Raw genomic sequence first — 19,300 nt, 5'->3', positions numbered from 1 at the left:
TGGAAACAGATGCTGCTCAGGCCAGACGTTCAACAAAACTGCCCCACAGCAAAAAAAAATGGAGGTAGGGGTGTGTGGCCTCCACTCCATAAAGGAAGGGGGTCCCACCCTAAAGAACAGCCAGTCAATCACAAGAGTGATCTGTACTGGAGCTCAGCAAGAGATTGGATTCAAGTATGAGACCACCACCCCCTCAAGGACTCGAAGTCCCACCCTCCTATGGTGCTGGCCAAGCTGATTGGCTGCCTGCTCTGTGCAGCACCCAGAAACCAATGGTGGTCACTGCTGAGACAAGGAGGTCAATATGAACACAAGGCACCTTTCTCAATGTTATATGGTGCCAATTTTGTGTTGGGTGGGAATTGGCGACACTGGTGACAGGGTGTTGGATTTTAAAACACAAGAGGAAGGACAAAGGAGGTTACAATTTCAGTGAGGAAGCCCCACAAAAAGACATGTGGATGGGTATATGAATAGGAAGGGTTGAGAGAGATATGGGTCAAATGCTGGCAAATGGGACTAGATTACATTAGGATATCTGGTTGGCATGGACGAGTTGGACTGAAGGGCCTGCTTCCAAGCTGTACATCTCTATGAGCAGCCCAAAGGGGATAGCCCTATTTCTTGTCTATTTTTAGATCCTGCAAAGAAAACTATCAAGCTAATTGCACCTGTGACAGCAAGGTAGGTAGTCTGACATCCTTAACAGGCATTAATTAATGAATTAAGGGTTTCAGTTAGACTAAGGATGGGCAAGCTACCAGATTCCCGACATATCCCCTCTAAAGGGCTTGTGTGCAAAATGGTAATGGCCCTGCCTCCAAGCCAGAAGGTCTGGCTTCAAATCTCACATGGCTGTTTGAGGTAACATGGCAGAACAGGTTGATTAGAATAACGCAATGAGTAACTTACTTGCTGACTCCCCCAATGCCTGTCTACAATCTACAAGGTACAAGTCAGGAGTGTGCTGCAATACTCCCCACTTGCTTGGATGAGTGTGTACCCTCAACAATACTCAAGCAGCTTGACACCATCCAGGACAAAGCACACACAAGCATCCATTCCCTCCACCAACGACGGTCAGTAGCGGCTGTGCACTATCTACAAGAAGCACTACATAAATTAACCAAAGACCTTCCAAACCCACAACCACCTCCATTCAGAAGGATTCGGCAGCAGATACATGAGACCATCACCCTGCAAGTTCCCCTGCAAGCCATCCTGCCTTGGGAATATATCGCCGTTCCTTCACGGTCACTGGGTCAAAATCCCAGAATTCCCTCCCGAACAGCATTGTGGATCTACCTACAGCAGTCAGCTGCATTCTATAGAAATTACAATTTTCCTTAGTGTACAGACACCAGATCAAAGGTCAACACAATAGATTAGAAAAAGCTAATCATCTAAAGTTTGACAAATAGTTGGAAATGCTCCATGTTCCATTGGAAGGAGAGGGAGTGTTAAACAACATTGTTTAGGAGACATAGAACATAGAAAAATGGAGTGCAGAATAGGCCCTTCGGCCCTCAATATTGCGCCGACCTGTGAATTAATCTAAGCCCAATCCCCCTACACTCTCCCATCATCATCCATATGTTTATCCAAGGACTGTTTAAATCTCCCTAATGTGGCTGAGTTAACTACATTGGCAGGCAGGGCATTCCACACCCTTACCACTCTCTGAGTAAAGAACTTGCCTCCGACATCTGTCTTAAATCTATCACCCCTCAATTTGCAGCTATGCCCCCTCGTGCAAGCCGACGTCATCATTCTAGGAAAAAGACTCTCATTGTCCACCTTATCTAATCCTCTGATCATCTTGTATGTTTCTATTAAATCCCCTTTTAGGCTTCTTCTTTCCAATGAGAATAGACCCAAGTCCCTCAGCATTTCCTCATAAGGCCTTCCCTCCAGACCAGGCAACATCCTGGTAAATCACCTCTGCACCTTTTCCAATGCTTCCACATTCTTCCTGTAATGGGGCGACCAATACTGCACACAATACTCCAACTGTGGCCGCACTAGCATTTTGTATAGTTGCAGCATGGCATCATGGTTCCGGAACTCAATCCCTCTACCAATAAAACCCAACACACTGTATGCCTCCTTAACAGCACTATCAACCTGGGTGGCAACTTTCAGGGATCTATGTACATGGACACCCAGATCCCTCAGCACATCCACACTACCAAGAATCTTTCCATTGACCTAATATTCTGCCTTCCTGTTATTCTTTCCAAAGTAAATCACTTCACATTTAGCTGCTTTAAACTCTCATTTGTCACCTCTCAGCCCAATTCTGCAGTTTATCCAAGTCCTCCTGCAACATTCTTTCACACTGTCCACTACTCCACCAACTTTGGTATCATCTGCAAACTTACTAACCCATCCACCTACGCCTGCGTCTAAGTAATTTATAAAAATGACAAACAGCAGTGGTCACAAAACAAATCCTTGCGGCACACCACTAGTAACCGGACTCCAGGCTGAATATCTTCCATCAACCACCATTCGCTGCCATCGTCCAGAAAGCCAATTTCTAATCCAAACAGCTAAATCACCCTCAATCCCATGCCTCCGCACTTTCTCCAACAGCCTACCATGTGGAACCTTATCAAAGTCTTTCCTGAAGTCCATGTACACCACGTCAACTGCCCTACCCTCATCTACATGCTTGGTCACCTTCTCAAACTCAATGAGGCTTGTGAGACATGACCTGCCCTTGACGAAACCATGTTGACTCTCTCCAATCAAATTGTTGCTTGCTAGATGATTATAAATCTCTCTTATAATCCTTTCCAAAACCTTTCCTACAACAGATGTAAGGCTCACTGGTCTATATTACCTGGGTCATCTCCACTGTCCTTTTTGAACAAGGGCACAACATTTGCAATCCTCCAGTCCTCTGGTACATGTTATCAGGGGAGATAGTGAGGGATCAAGACCAGAGAGAAAAGGAAAACAATTCAACCGAGCCAACACAAAAAAAAAACCTCCTAAGTTGTCATAAATAATTTTGACGGACACACAGGAATGAAAACTGAGCCAATTTAGAGATAAGATCAGATGCTGATGCTCTGTCAGGAAATGGTCTGATAATAATCAGTAATAAGCAGGGCTGGTCTGCCAGAGATGGCATCTGACTAGAAGATGGCATTCTGCAAGAAGGATTCAGATTAACTGTACTCAGAATGATGCAGGAGGAACACGACCATGTAGGAATGGAAGAGAGTAAACTCAGCAGATCAGCTCCAGGAGTTGTATCTGCACACCTTATAAGCAGAGACGGTGATAGATACTGAATTACCATCCAGACAAAGGTAATCTGTGGGGACAATTTACTCACACATAATCAACAATAGTCCCACAGTTGTTGACCATTACTCAAGGTTCTCTTTTATTGAAAAGCTAAGATTTGACAGCTACAACAATCATTTCAGTTGCAGGAATACAATTCACTGAGCAATGGATTCCTAGAATAAATAAGTGACAAAAAGAATGGACGGAATACACTGAACAGTATGGGTTGACTATCTCCATTCCTCAATGGGACACCAGTTTTAGAAAGCCATATCCAGGCAGTCAAGAGAACCCTCACAAAACATCAAGAGTCATAGTCATACCGCATGGAAACAGACCCTTAGACCCAACTCATCCATGCCAACCAGGCTTCCTAAACTGAACTAGTCCCATTTGCATGTGTTTGGCCCATATCCCTCTAAAACCATTCTATTCACATACATGTTCAAAAGTCTTTTAAATTCTGTAATTGTACTAATGAAGGCTAATGTGCCAAATGCCTTCTCTATTACCCTGTCTACTTTCAAGGAACAATGTACCTGAACCCCCAGGTCTCTGTGTTTGACAATACTCCTCAGGGCAATACTCCCCAAGCCTTGCCGTATTGTCACTTCAATCCACACATCTCAAGCTCATCATGAAATCGTTGCAGAACAGGAATTCCCTGAATGGAAGAAAGTACAAGATGATTCTGCCAAGACACTCCTTCCACATGACCAGGAGGAAGACAGACAACAGGAAGGAGCTCAACACTTCAACAAGAATGCTAATTCCCTCCTGAGCTGTTGAGTTCTATATGTACAGCATTCAATCATGAAAACCTAGAACCCAGTAAAAGTTCCTGGTGAATCTGAGATTCCAAAGTCATATGCATCATTGAGTTTATCGTTAAGCAGGTGAACAGTAACAAAATCCATACTGAAACTACTCCCAAACCGGAAAAGCAGCAATGGGTTATAATCTCTCCTGGATAAATCAGGTCTCAGAATGAAATCTGCTTTGATAGATTTGGTTTGGTTAGTTAATTATGTTAGTTAACATAGTGCTCAGTCACATATTCACCTAAGGCTGTAGATTTTCATTAACAACATGAGTTGAAAGAGGCTGTGATCTCTCTTGATTCAGGGCATTCTAAAGGATATCGTCAGGAAATAGTTTTAAACTATGTTTTGTTTCATGTTTTAACTTTACTCTTTTAGCTTTAGATTGCATTTTTCTACTTATTGTTTGTAAAACTCTTGCTATAGAAACCCTACTACTTTGTGTGAACATGTTTCAGTAACTAACCATCATGTTAACTAATTAGTTTCAATCCTGCGCTTTTACAACCCCTGTTTAACTAATTAAAGAAACACTTGAGCCTGGTTCTTTCTCCAGCTCTGTGTCAGGAATCAACTTGTTCAGTTGCAGGCAGCTCAGAGAATGGTTAGAGTTTGATTCTGGGGATAAAGAGGTTGCCTCATGAGCAAAGAGTGAACAGTCTGAGTCTCCACTTCTCCGAGATTAGAAGTAGAAGAGATGATGGCATTGAGAGGATGTTTCCCTCTGGGGGGGGGGGGCACTGCAGAAGTGGGGGGCACAGTCTCACAATAAGGCCTCCCATCAATTACAGGTAAAAGATGGAAATTCCCTTCTCGGTGATTCATTAATCATTGGAATTCTTTTCCTGGGGAGAACTGGAGGTGAGGTCAATGAATATATTCAAGGCTGAATTTGATTTTTAAATTTATCTTAAGCATGTCAAAGGCTTTTGAGGCAGGTAGAGAAAGGTGTTTCAGGCTCAAGGGGTCAAATAGTTTACTGTTGCTCCTAATTGTTACGGTCTTATTGTCTCAACTTGGTAAGAGACATTTACAAAGCAATGAATATGGTCTAATATTATTGGACAAAGATTGAACTAACATGCTTTGAACTGGAGAGTTTCCAAATTAATGGTTCCCCATCCCACCAATGAACAAAGTACAGTCTTGAATAATTGAGATAAATAATGATTTTCAGGAAGAAAATGATTCTAGTCTTCTTGCACGTTCTGCAAATGATTCATCAGGACCTGAAACTGAAATTCAATCTAAAACCCACAGGAATTCCAGCTCAGCATTATCCATCATCAGATATTTAGAAACTGGGGATTTAACTTGTCAGTGTAAAGTTTACTATTTCATTTTTCAGATTGGTAACCAATAGCAGCTTTTTTCATCCACAAACCAAGCAGCCAACTCTGTACAAGTCCTTACCTTCTCATACCATCCAGCCAAGGGTGTGTTGTTGAACAATTCTTTAGGATTCAAGGGCAAGATGATGACATTCTCGAATGAAGAAAGCAAAGAGATGGCTTTGTACTCAGGTTCTCGATACGCAGATATATTCCCATTGAAACCACTCATGAGGAAATAAATGGTTTTGTTTCGGTTTTGTCTAGCTGCTGATTCAATGCTGCACATGGCCAACGGGGAAGGTGCTACATCATTGGAGGTCTGTACAAACATAATTCCAGGCTCTCTGATTGCGTCTGATTGACTCAAACGTATTGCAAGTCTTGAAGCTTTTTTCGGGAAGGGGTATTTGAGCTTTAAAGGTTTAAACTCAAAGACATAATAGTAGACAATGGAACTAATGATTAGGATAAGTACCAAGGCTTTGTGCCAACTTTTCAAAATTAGAACTGATTCCTCCATGGTCACTGTGAAGAGAAATAATGATTGAGAAGTAAGTAAAATAGTCCAAGTGTGGCATCCCACAGTCATATCAGTGACAAGCATCAATAAATTCAAAAGCAAAACACTGTGGTAACTGGAAATGGAAATAAAACAAAAAAAACTCAGCAGGTCTGCAGAAAGCGAAACAGAGTTACTAATTCACTTTTAATAAAAGATATTAAGATATGAATGGAGACACTGGATACTGTGGAGGATATGGGCCCTGATAATGTTCCAATAATAGTACTGAAGAGACAAAAGCTCAACAGATCTGGCAGAATCTGTCAGAAACTTTTTACTTAATGTTTGGAGTCGAGTGACCCTTCCTCAGAACTGAACTGAAGACTTGTACTCCACTACCCTGGCCAAGCTCTTCCAGCACAGTTACAATACTGACATCTACCCAATAATGTGAAAAATTGGCCAGATATAACCAGTTAGCAAAAGAAGGACAAACTCAACCAGGCCAATTACCACTCCATCAGTCTACTCTCGATCATCAGTAAAGTGATGGAAGATGTCACCAACAGCACCCGCTCAGCAATGCCCAGTTTGGGTTCCACCAGGCCACTCAGCTCCTGACCGCATTACATCCTTTGTCCAAACATGGACAAAAGAGCTATATTCTAGAGGTGAGGTGGGAGTGACATCAAGGCTGCATTTGATGGAGTGTGGCATAAAGAAGCCCTACCAAAACTGGAGTCAGTAAGGAATGGGGGTGGGAAAAACTCTGCACTTGTTGGTGTCATACCTGACACATCGGAATTACTTAAGGTTCTGTACGCCAATCATCTCCACTCCAGGACAGTCTGCAGGAGTTCTTCAGAGTGTCCTAGGCCCAACTATCTTCAGTTGCTTCATCAATGACCTTCCCTTCATTCAAAGGTCAGAAGTGGGGAAGTTCACCGATGATCGCACCATGTTCAGCACCATTTGTGACTCCTCAAATACTGAAGCTGTGCATGTTCAAATACAACAAGATCTGGAAAACATCCAGGTTTGGCTCAAAGGTGGCAAGTAGCATTCATGCCACACAAGTGCCAGGCAATGACTATCTTCAACAAGAGAGAATCTAACCATCACCCCTTGATGTTCAATTGCACTGCTATAATTGAATCCCCAACCATTGAGCAGAAACTGAACTGGACTACAACAGCGGGTCAGAGAGAGGCTGGGAATTCTGTGATGTGTAACTCATCTCCCCAAAAATCTATCTAAAAGGCAAAAGTCAGGAATGTGATGGAATATTCCCCACTTGCCTGTATAAATGAAGCTCCAACAACATTTAAGAAGCTCAATAACATCCAGGACAAAGCAACCTACTTGATTTGCACCCCTTCAATGACCTTTAACAGTTATGGCCTCTGCGACCAACAAACAGTAGCAGCAGAGGGGAGATACAACAAGACATTTTAGAGCAATTCATGAGGCACCTTCCAAACCTGGCATCTAGAAGGACAAGAGCAGGACCTATGTGGAAACACCTCCAGCTGCCTTTCTCTCTGAGCCACACATCATCCTGACTTACAGCTTATCACCATTCCTTCACTGTCATGAGGTAATTAACCTAAACTCCCTCAATAACAGCACTGTGGGGGTATCTACACCACATGGACTACAGTTCATGACGATAGCCCACCACTACCTGCACAAGGGCAATTGAGGATGAACAGAAAATGTGTTTGGTATGCTTTCCTTTATTGGTCAGAGTTTTGAGTACAGGAGTTGGGAGGTCATGTTGCAGCTATACAGGACATTGGTCAGGCCACCGTTGGAACATTGCACGCAATTCTGGTCTCCTTCCTATCGGAAAGATGTTGTGAAACTTGAAAGAGTTCAGAAAAGATTTACAAGGATGTTGTCAGGGTTGGAGGATTTGAGCTATAGGGAGAGGCTGAACAGGCTGGGGCTATTTTCCCTGGAGCATCGGAGGCTGAGGGGTGACCTTATAGAGGTTTACAAAATTATGAGGGGCATGGATAGGGTAAATAGGCAAAGTCTTTTCCCTGGGGTCAGGGAGTGAACCACCATTACAAAGATATAAAGATGAGGATAATGATCTTTGCAGGGCACACAATGTTTTGTGAAGACAAACAGAATGGCAATGGACAAGGAGTAGCCATGTTAGTAAAGGCTGACATAAGGGACACTGGTGAGTAAAGATCAGATCTTCACAAGATCTTGAATTGGAATCAGTCTGGATCGAAATTCAATATAGTAGAAACCAGCATATTTTGATTGCAATTGTTCACCAGGATATATCCCTTTGGACAGAGCAGAGAAATAATTGGAAGGTGTGTCAAGGGCAGTGTAATAATTGTGGGGGACTTTAGTCTCCATTTAGAATGACCAATCAAGTTGGCAAGAGTGGTCTAGATGATGAGTCAAAGAGTTATAGAGCTTGTGACAAGTTCCTGGAACAATACATTGTGGAACCAACAATAAATAATGCTGTCATGGATCTAGTTATGTGAATTGAAGCAGGGTTAATTAGAAATCTCATAGCAAGAGACCCAATGGGAAATAGTAATAGTAATATTACTCCACTTGCCTCTGCCTTAAAAATGTTCAAGGACTCAGCTTCCACTGCATTTCAAAGAACAGAATTACAAAAAAAAACAAAAATTGCTGGAAAAGCTCAGCAGGTCTGGCAGCATCTGGGAGGAGAAATCAAGTGACCCTTCCTCAAACTGATGGCGTCAAAATCAGAGGTCACACGACACCAGGTTATAGTCCGACAGGCTTATTTGAAATCACAAGCTTTCAGAGCACTGCTCCTTCGTCAGGGGAAGGCAGCACTCCCAAAACTTGTGAGTTCAAATAAACCTGTTGGATTATAGCCTGGTGTTGTGTGACTTCTGACTTTGTCTACCCCAGTCCCAACACCAGCATCTCCACATCAGAACTGATGTTAGCTGGGAAAATGTTGGTTTTCATGAAGAAAATAGGGGAGGGGGGGGGGCAAGCTGTAAGTGATAGGTGGAGGCAGAAGAACGGTTGGACAGACAAAAAAGGGGATAATGGTCAGCCTCGGAGAATAAATGGGTGCTAATGTGAACGATTAGTGGCTAACAATGGATTGTGTAATAGCAGCCCATGTGATAACAGGGCCTGGTGTGTGGAGGTAGGGTTAAGGACATAGGGGAAGGTGCTTCGAGCCCAAAAATTGTTGAACTTGATCTTAAATCCTGAAGGTCGTAAAGTTCCCAAGCGGAAAAGGAGGTGCTACTCTTCCAGCTGGGTTTTGTTGGAGCACTGGAACAGGCCTGAAACTGAGACATTGGCCAGGGAACATGGTGATGTGTTGAAGTGGCAGGCAACTGGAAGGTCTGGGTCTTTTTTGCGAACAGAACATAGATGTTCTGGGAAGTGGTCACATAGTCTACACTTCATTTCCCCAGTGCAGAAGAGACCACATTGTGAGCAGCGAATGCAGTAGACGAGATTGAGACAAGTGCAGGTAAAGCGCTGCTTCACCTGGAAGGTGTGAGAAAAATATTTTCTTTACCCTTGTTTTAAATTGGTGGACCCTTATTTTTAAACAGTAATCCTAGTTTTAGACACTCTCAAATCCTTCAACCTCCTCCCTGTCCATACCCCTCAGGATCTTGACACCTCAAGAAACCTCTTCCTCTTCTAAACTCCCACGGCAACAAGCTTAGCTCATCCAACCTTTCCTCATAAAGACAACCCACCCACATCTGTATAAGTCTGGTGTACAAGGGTTAAGGACAAGGTTAAGAACCAACTCAAGACGCATTGGATGAATCAATAAATCGCTGTGGCAGGAAGTATTTAAGAAAACAATTCTAAATAGAGTCATACAGTACAGAAAAAGACCCTTCAGTCCAACACATCCATGCTAACCAGATATCCTAAACTAATCTAGTCCCATTTGCTAGCACTGGGCCCTTATCCCTCTGATGACTTCCTATTCATATACCCATCCAGATGTCTTTTGAATGTTGTAATTATACCAACCTCCAATTCCTCTGGCAATGCATTCCATACTTGAAGCACCCTCTGTGAAAAGGTTGCTCCTTAGGTCCCTTTTAAATCTTTTCCTTCTCACCTTAAACCAGTGCCCTCTAGTTCTGGACTCTCACACCCCAGAGAAAAGACATTGTATACCCACCCTATCCATACCCTCGTGATTTTACAAACCTCTGTAAGGTCACCCCTTAGCCTCCAATGCTCCAGGGAAAATAGCCCCAACCTATTTAGACTCTCCCTACAGCTCAAACCCTCCAACCCTGCCAAAATTCTTTTAAGTCTATTCTGAACCCTTTCAAGTTTCATAACATCCCTCCCATAGCAGGGAGACCAGAATTGCATGCAATATTCCAATAGTGGCCTAACCAATGTCCTGTACAGCCACCACATGACCTCCCAACTCCTATACTCAATGCACTGACCCATAAAGCAAAGCATACCAAACACCATTTTCACTATCCTATCTACCTGCGACTCTACTTTCAAGGAGCTATGAACCTGACTCCAAGGTCTCTTTGTTCTACAACACTCCCCACAAAAATACATTCTACAGAAAAACTTAAAAAATTACCAAGAAAAAGCTATGCTGGGCTCACTCAGAAAGTTCAGAAGATTAAAAGAAGAGAATTATAACGTTGTGAAGAATAATAGTAAGTCAGAGAACTGGTAGCATTTCATGAATGAGCAAACAGCCACCAAGATGTTGTTAAAAAAGGAAAAACATTGGAATTGAAAATATAAAAGCAGGTGATGAAAGTGGTTATGAGAAGTAACTACTTTAAACTTTGGAACTTTAGAGGAAGAGACAAGAGTAATTATGATGGGAAATGAGCAAATGGCAGAGGCGATGAACAGACCTTTCTGTCTGCAACTTAGACCACGCAACTTAGAGGCTAAACAGGTGGAGGAAATTTGACAATTGATATAATCAGAAATAACATATTTCTCAAACAGAATCTTTAGAGACTAAAGTCTAACAACAAATTCCGAGGATGTGATGCCTACACGTCAAAGCTGAAATGGCTTCTGGGATGGGATGGGATAGGATAGACATTTATTGTCAAATATACTTATACATGGTAAATGCAATGAGAAGTTTTACAAGTCACATCATCACAACACCTACATTAACGACAGAATTCATAGATTCATATAGCATAGAAAAGGCACCGTGTCCCATTGAGACCTCACCATCGACATAACTACCACCAAAGATGTACTAATCCCAATTTCCTGCACTTATTCCATATCCTCGAATGACTGGAAGTCATACATAATGAAAAAAGTTAAAAAGGGTGGTGCAGTGACTCAGTGGTTAACGGAGCTGCCTCACAGCACCAGGGACCCAGGTTCAATTCCACCCTCAGATTACTGTTTGTGTGGAGTTTGCATGTTCTTCCCCTTGTCTGTGTGGGTTTCCTCCAGGTGCTCTAGTTTCCTCCCACAGTCCAAAGATGTCCAGGTTCGGTGGACAAGCTGGGCTGAGACCACCATTCCTGGATGAGACCACCTTACCAGGTCACTAGAATGCCTGGACAAAGACCGCCACCCTGGGACAAGACCTTCAGGAGCCCGGGTATAGCTATGTACCTGTAGCCTCAGCCTAGCCTGCAAGTTTGGGCTGGGAAATCAGCCTGGGACCTGTTCCCTGTTCACCGGGAGACCCCAGGCTGTGATGGAGCTCAGTTTTGATGGTTCACTTCAGAAGACTTCACAATTCACAGCGAAGAACTGGAGAGAAACAGTTAACATAGACATAATTAGAACAGTACAGCACAGGAAAAGGCCCTTCAGCCCACATTGTCTGCACCAATCTAGATTCAAAACCAATCCAATCTGCCTGCATATGAACCCTATCCCCTCTACTCTCTCCCTGTCCACATGTCTATACATTGGTACCTTTATACCCAAGCATTTCCGTAAGTAGTGACTTGTAAATGTTTCACTGTGCTCATGTGACGACATGTGACAATAAAGCTAATTCATTCATTCTAAATGTTTCTTAAACTTTGTTTATGCATCTGCCACAACCACTTCCCCGGAAGCACATTCCAGGCACCTACCACCCTCTGTGTAAAACAACATTCCCTCGTACATCTCCTTTGAACTTTCCTCCTCTCATCTGAAGCCTATGCCCCTTCGTATTTGACATTTAAACTTCAACTTGTCGTTGGGCAGATCACAAAGGCTTTTAGCATTGTTCAGTTTTAATTTGCTGACCATCAGTGAAGAGTTGAGGACTGGGAATTTGGATCCAGAATTCCTGGGAAGAGCTGAAGAGTGCAGCCTCAGAGAGCCTTATATATATAGCTGAGACAATTCTGGCTCATCTGTCACTTGGTTCATAAAGTTGCCAAATAGGTGACTCCAGATGCACACTGTGCAAAAGGCCACTGTCAACTTTCCATAGATTAGATTAGATTTGCTAAAGAGTGGAAACAGGCCCTTCACCCAACAGACTCTCCGAAGAGTATCCCATCCAGACCCATTTCCCTCTGACTAATGCACCTACAATTATGGGTAATTTAGCATGGCCAATTCACCTGACCTGCACATCTTTGGACTGTGGGAGGAAACTGGAGCACCCGGAGGAAACCCACGCAGACGTGGGGAGAATGTGCAAGCGCCATAAAGACAGTCGCCGGAGGCTGAATCTAACCTGGGTCCCTGGTCCTGTGAGACAGCAGTGCTAACCACTGTGCCATCGCGCTGCTCCTATACAAGTCCGGTTCACACATGAATAACTCTTGACCAACTATCTAATTGGTGGGCAGAAGACTTTTACAAAGTCTTAGAGAATCATCCAGAACAGAAGAGGCCCTTCAGCACTTCAAGTTGCTGCCACAAAAGATACCACCGCTACCTACACTTGCCCCACTTTCCTATGCAAGGCCCATAGTCTTCTTTCTGAGGTGAGTAAATTTTGAGTGAAACCTGTCTTTACAATTAATGAGCTGTGGTCATCAATAATCGTACCCTTTATCTTTCTCTCTGCTGCACATGACCTACTTGTTTCCGTGTGTGATCCTTTTCAGATAACAGTTAGTGGCACACAGATGCAACTGAACTAAATGTGTGTTACGATTGCTCCATTCAGCGGAACATTCCAGATTGTCTCTCAGCTCCTCGCTCATGTAACTTAAAGGGAGTACAGCTCATCAAACCAATCATTCTGTCTTTTTACGCACTGCAAAATAGATTTAGATAAAACCCATTCTGTTGTCTTGTTCAACACAATACCCCACAGTGACTTAACAGAAATTAAAGTATGTCTATTGGAGATCACATGGGGTGGTCATTAGTTAGCAGACACAAGCTTAGCGAATGGATTAAAAGGATCCCTGACCTCAATGGGCTAATCAGACATGGGGCATACCCCAAGGATCTGCGCTGCTAACACAAGTTTACCTCATAAATATTGATAACTGAGACAAAGGAACATAAAGTAATTTATTCAAATTTGTAGATAACATTAAAAAGGAACAGAAAATAGTTCACACAGAAATAGGAAGGGAAGGTGAGGTGACAGCAAATGGCATACCATCCCAGGAAATGGTAGTGCCCCTATCTCTGACCCAAGAGGCCCTGGTTCTAGTCCCACTTGCTCCAGAGGTGTGTAATAACATCTCTGAACATGTGGATTAGAAATGATCTATTGCAGGGTACAAAAGTGACCAAGTTGCACCTTAGCTGTACAAAGCCCTGGTTTGATTGCATATAAAGTACAGTATGTGTGCCCACACCATAGGGCAGAGGTCAATGAACGGAGTTCAAAGGTTCCCCAGAATGTTAAAAAATTAAATTGGAATATCTCTCTGGACATTAATGTAATATTGAAGAGTTAAACTGCACTCAGTGAACATTCTGGAAGTGGGTGAAGACAACATTCATGCAAGAATGCGAATCACCCACAATTAGACAGTCATTTGCTACTACTCCCCTACGATTATCAAATTAAACTCTCATTCAATCTCTTCCATTCAGAAATGCTTTCTAGCTATCCTCTGACGCTAGGCATGTCACACTTACATTGTCTTGGGGAATCACTGAGTCAGGAAATCGTTTGCATAATGATTCCCCAGGATTAGGGCATTTACATCATCTCTGAGAATGACCTCATCCTACCACTGTGCCTGGGGTAACTTGTGACTGACAGGGAGTGACTGGGAGTTGTCTTGAGTGGCATGAAACTATGAGGGAGTGACCAGAGTATCTGTAAGCATGGCCAACTGATCTATATAAAGGAGATGTGTTTCTTTGTTCAGGGCCTCACTTTGACTTTACTTTGCATGCCTGCAAAGAGGATGTGGATGTAGGTTTGCTCGCTGAGCTGGAAGGTTCATTTCCAGATGTTTCGTCACCCTACTAGGTAACATCTTTAGTGGGCCTCCGGGCGAAGCACTGTTCATCATTCCTGCTTTCTATTTATAGGTTTTGCTTTCTTTGGGTTGGCGATGTCACTTTCTGTGGTGATGTCATTTTCTGGTTCTTTTTCTCAGGGGCTGGTAGATGGGGTCTAACTTGATGTGTTTGTTGATAGAATTCTGGTTCGAATGCCATGCTTCTAGGAATTCTCGTGCGTGTCTCTGTTTGACTTGTCCTAGGATGTGTTGGCTAATTGTCTGCTAATTATCATATATAGCTTTCTTCTGGAAAGATAAAAATCACACAACACCAGGTTATAGTCCGACAGGTTTAATTGGAAGCACCAGCTTTTGGAGCGCTGCCTCTTCATCAGGACAACCACCTGATGAAGGAGAAGCATTCTGAAAGCTGGTGCTTCCAATTAAACCTGTCGGACTATAACCTGGTGTTGTGTGATCTTTAACTTTGTACACCCCAGTCCAACACTAGCATCTCCACATGATGACTTCTGGAAAGATTGGGATTGAGGCACGGTCCTGCCTCGGAGTTAGACGTTCCAGTTTTAAACAGAGACTTGTGATAGCTGAGTGACTTTGTCACTGAAGAGTAGTCCAATCGCCTCTGTTCACTGTTGAATTGTGCACCATCATTCACAACTGGACGTTGTGCAGGACTGCAGAGCTTAGCTCTAATCCTTCTTAATTCATTCACACAATGTGGGCATCACTGGCCTGGCCAGCATTTATTACCCATCCCAGAGGGCAGTTAAGAGTCAACCACATCAGTGTGGGTCTGGAATCATTTGTAGGCCAGACCAGTTATGGGTGGGACTTTCCTTTCCTAAAAGGACAGTAGTGAGCCTGATGCGTTTTTTCCAACAATCGACAATGGTTACATGGTCATTAGATGTCTTCAAATTATTTTAATTCCAGATTCATTCTAATTAAAATTTTTCCAGTTGGCAGGATGGGATTTAAACCAATGTCCTAAGATTGTTAAGCTGGGATTCTGCATCAAGAATCCAGTGATATTGCCAGTACAACTCTGCCTCCCCTGTTAAAACAACAATCCCTGGTTCAGACACCATTTAGAGTAATCAAAGTTTGGTGTCACTTTTGTGCTTTCTTTCCCTGTTGTTCCCTACTAAACAAAGCCATGGATGTTGCAAAGAATTCTCATAAAGCCAGCCCAAGGTCCTTTCAGTGGAGTTCTCTGATAAACCTTCACTGGGAGCTGTTAATGCAAACACCAGAAAGTGAGAGCCCTCTTTAACAACTCCCACATTGCTAAAGGGAGATGTTTACTCTGAAGCTCAAAGAGCTTCTCTCTGAACAGTCAGGCTGTCAGGAACACGTGTTAATTCTCTCTCATGTCAGGCACAAGCAGGAGATTCCTCATATTCCCTGGGAACCTTGCTTCCAGAAATCCTGAATTAACACTTCGAAAACATCAAATCACTGGCTGCCCGAAACCAATTACAATAAGCGACCTAACCATATCCAACCAGCCCCAGCCCAAAAACACAAGCTATCCTGAACAGTGTGCTCTCTGATGTTAAGGAGGGCAAAACCATCCATCAACAGTGAAAAGGACTTGTTTGTAAACAATAACTTCTCACCTGTAAATCCACAGTGGCAATACTCCACTCATAGGCCATTACCCAGTGAGAGAATCCATGGATACTCTGCTCTTGATGGCAGAGATACAGCAAGCATTCCAATGAATGAGAAGTAGCTCAGTCTGTGGCCCCCAATCGTATTCCAGCCTGAGGTCTTCAAAGCTGCTGGCTGGCTGCTCTCATCAAGATTCCATGAGCCCATCCTACAGTTACAAAGGTAACTCCTACCTCATGGCTTCTGGGTAACTCCTTTGAAGAGTGAATATTCCTTCCTTCTCTGGAAACTCCTCATGCATTTACCCCTTGTCTGTTGCAGGGAAAGTCCTGATACATATTCCTCATTCATTTCCTGTCGCTGAGAAAATCTTACAGAGACACAGTGTGGCTTCAGACCTTCCAGAGGAACCTTCAATATCACCTTTATTGTTTTTAATGGGCTTCTAGATGGTTAGAGTACTACCACCAATCCTCCTTTCAATGCTGAGTCTAAAGGGCTTTCTAAGTATTAGTGGCAAGAGGAGAGTCCACCAGTGAGTATTAACAATCAGTGGCACTTGTCTTACATTAGAAGGTAGTTAATGGCATACAGGTGATATTAACTCATTAAGAAATAATTCCTCAAGGCCATCAGATAATTGTCACTTTTGATTCAGTCAGGATCTCGTTCAAGAAAACTGGAAAATCATGAAGGGCATGAATAGGGTGAATAGCCAAGGTCTTTTTCCATGGGTAGGATATGCCAAAACTAGAGGGCATAGGTTTAAGGTGGATGATAAAGATATAAAAGGAACCTAAGAGGCAACATTTTCACAGAGAGGGTGGGGTGTGTGGATTGAGCTGCTAGAGGAAGGGGAGAAGACTGGTCCAATTACAACATTTAAAAAGCATCTGGATGGATATAGGAATAGGAAGGGTTTAGAGAAATACGGCAATCCTGGCAAATGGGACTAGATTAGGTTAGGATATCTGGTCAGCATAGCCGATTTAAACCAATGGATCTGTTTCCATACTGTTTATCTCTATGACTCTACGACCAATTCTCTTTCCCTAGATGCTGCCCGACCTGCTGCGCTTTTCCAGCAACACATTTCCATCTTAATGCAGCTCTTCTGAAACCATTACCTTCTAAGACATTTGTAGCTAAACAAGCCCAAGAGAAAGGTCAAGAGCACCACCAGGAATTCTCCATTGCATTCATCAATCTGACTTAAGCATTTGCCTCCACAAATCACAAGACTCTGCAGACTACAGTCCAAAGAATTGAGCGTTCAAGAAATGTCATAATCCTACCACTGTTTGACGATGATATAACTGCAAATTTGAGTGGATGATTTGAATCGGATGCCATCAAAATTCAGACTAGCATCAAGCCCCCACAAAATTTGCACAAGTTACAAAAAGCTGGCATCCAAGCTCACCAGATAATCTGGAATCTTGGCCTTGATTTCAAAAGGATTGGAATCTGCAAAGGCACTACTCAGACCACAGCTAGAATACTGTGAACAGTTTGGGGTCCCATACTCCATGGAAAGATATACTGACGTTAGAGGCAGTCCAGTGAAGGTTCACTAAACTGTGGTTCACTAAACAAGATATGAAAGGACAGGTTGAGTAGGCTGGGCCTGTAGTTGCTTGAATTTAGAAGAATGAGAGGAGACCTTATTGAAACATACAAGATTCTTAGGGGACTTGACAGGATAAATGTGGACATTTTGTTCGCCCTGTGGGAGAGTCTAGGACCAGACGGCTTCATCTTAGAATAAGGAGTTGCACATTTAAGTCAGAGATGAGGAGGAATGTCTTCTCTCAGAGAGTATGAATGTGCGAAAGTCTTTACCTCAGAAGGCTGTTGCGGCTGGATCATTAAGAATAGTGAAGGCTGAGAGAGAATCTTAATCAGGAAGGGAATCAAGGGTTCCGGGGAAAAGGCAGGAAATTAGAGCTGAGGATTATCAAATCAGATTGAATAACGGAGCAGACTTGATAGCCTGAATGGCTTACTTCTGATCCCACATTTAATTTCCAACTTTTCTTCTGGGGGTAATTCACCTCAAATCTGGCCACAACATTAAAACACAACAGGTTTGAATATTCAAAGGTACATAATATTTACAAAGGACAGAAAGCTATGAAAAGTCAGTGGGGTAGCTCTGTAAATTAATGAAGGTATTGGTACAATAGAGAAAGAGAGAGAAAAATGACCTCAATTTTGAAGATAATTTGGGTCAACATCAGAAATAATAAAAGGGTAACAAAATAGTAATGATTTATAAGCCCTGACAGCAATAATTCTGTAGGACACGGTGTACAGGATAAAATCACAGGGGCTGTGGGAAAGCTACAGTAATCGTAGGTGAATTTAATCTAGCCATTCATTAAATTAATCACAATTCAAAGTAACATGGATTATGAGTTTGTAGAGTGTTCCTGGGACAATTTCTTACAGTAGCATGTTCCAGAGCCAATGAGAAAGCAAGCTATACCAAATCTGGTTACGTGCAAAGGCATTGATCACATAGTGAAGGCATCACTAAATAAGTGGTTAAAAAAAAATCATTGATTTCCATATTGAGTTTGAGGGAGAGAAGAGTGGGTTTAGGAAAGTGTTTTAAACATTGAATAAGAGAAATTATGAGGGCACAAAGACAGAGCTAGGTTAAGTGAACTGGAAAATTAGGTTGAAAGATAGGTCAGTGGAGATACAGTGGCAGACATTTAAGGAGATATTCAGAGTCATAGAGATGTACAGCACGGAAACATACCCTTCAGTTTAACCCGTCCATGCTGACCAGATATCCCAATCCAATCTAGTCCCATCTGCCAACATGCAGCCTACATCCCTCCAAACCTTCCTATTCATATACCCATCCAGATGCCTTTTAAATGTTGTAACTGTACTAGCCTCCACCACTGGTAGCTCATTCCATATACGTACCACCTTCTTCATGAAAACGTTGCCCCTTGGGTCTCATTTATAGCTTTCCCCTCTCACTTTAAACCTATACCTTCTAGTCCTGGACTCCCCACCCCAGGGAAGAGACTTTGTTTATTTACCCTATCCATGCCCCTCATGATGTTATAAACCTCTATAAAGGTCACCACTCAGCCTCCGACACTCCATGGAAAACAGCACCAGCCAATCCAACCTCTCCCTATAGCTCAAATCCTCTCTGGCAACATCTTTGTAAATCTTTTCTGAATCCTTTCATGTTTCACTGCCATGCCACCACCACCCCCTCCCAATCGAAGCCAAACGCTCAGAGACACAGTACAGTTTTACCTCCTTCATCTTTATTCCAGGCCCTGGAAGGAGAGAGAATGATCGCCC

General features: G+C 42.8%; 1 protein-coding gene across 5 annotated transcripts in view; it reads right to left on the bottom strand.

Annotated features, from left to right (window-relative positions):
* Positions 1 to 19,300, bottom strand: part of LOC122555685 (lactosylceramide 4-alpha-galactosyltransferase-like) — an 86,518-nt gene that overhangs the window by 10,756 nt on the left and 56,462 nt on the right. For 3 of the 5 annotated variants that reach the window (XM_043701699.2, XM_087993884.1, XM_043701702.2), the window contains one exon: positions 5,535 to 5,980. In XM_043701699.2, the coding sequence (XP_043557634.1) occupies positions 5,535 to 5,980 (446 nt within the window). Of the gene's footprint in view, positions 1 to 5,534; positions 5,981 to 11,579; positions 11,721 to 19,300 lie in introns of all 5 variants that reach the window. The other 2 variants (XM_043701700.2, XM_043701701.2) reach the window with 1 other exon arrangement.

Source organism: Chiloscyllium plagiosum, unplaced genomic scaffold, assembly GCF_037043375.1.
Source record: "Chiloscyllium plagiosum isolate Xiang-an unplaced genomic scaffold, Cpla_swu_hap1 HiC_scaffold_13, whole genome shotgun sequence".
Taxonomy (NCBI): Eukaryota; Metazoa; Chordata; class Chondrichthyes; order Orectolobiformes; family Hemiscylliidae; genus Chiloscyllium; species Chiloscyllium plagiosum.
The sequence above is the reverse complement of the archived record's forward strand: the minus strand, read 5'-3'. Positions and strand labels throughout refer to the sequence as shown.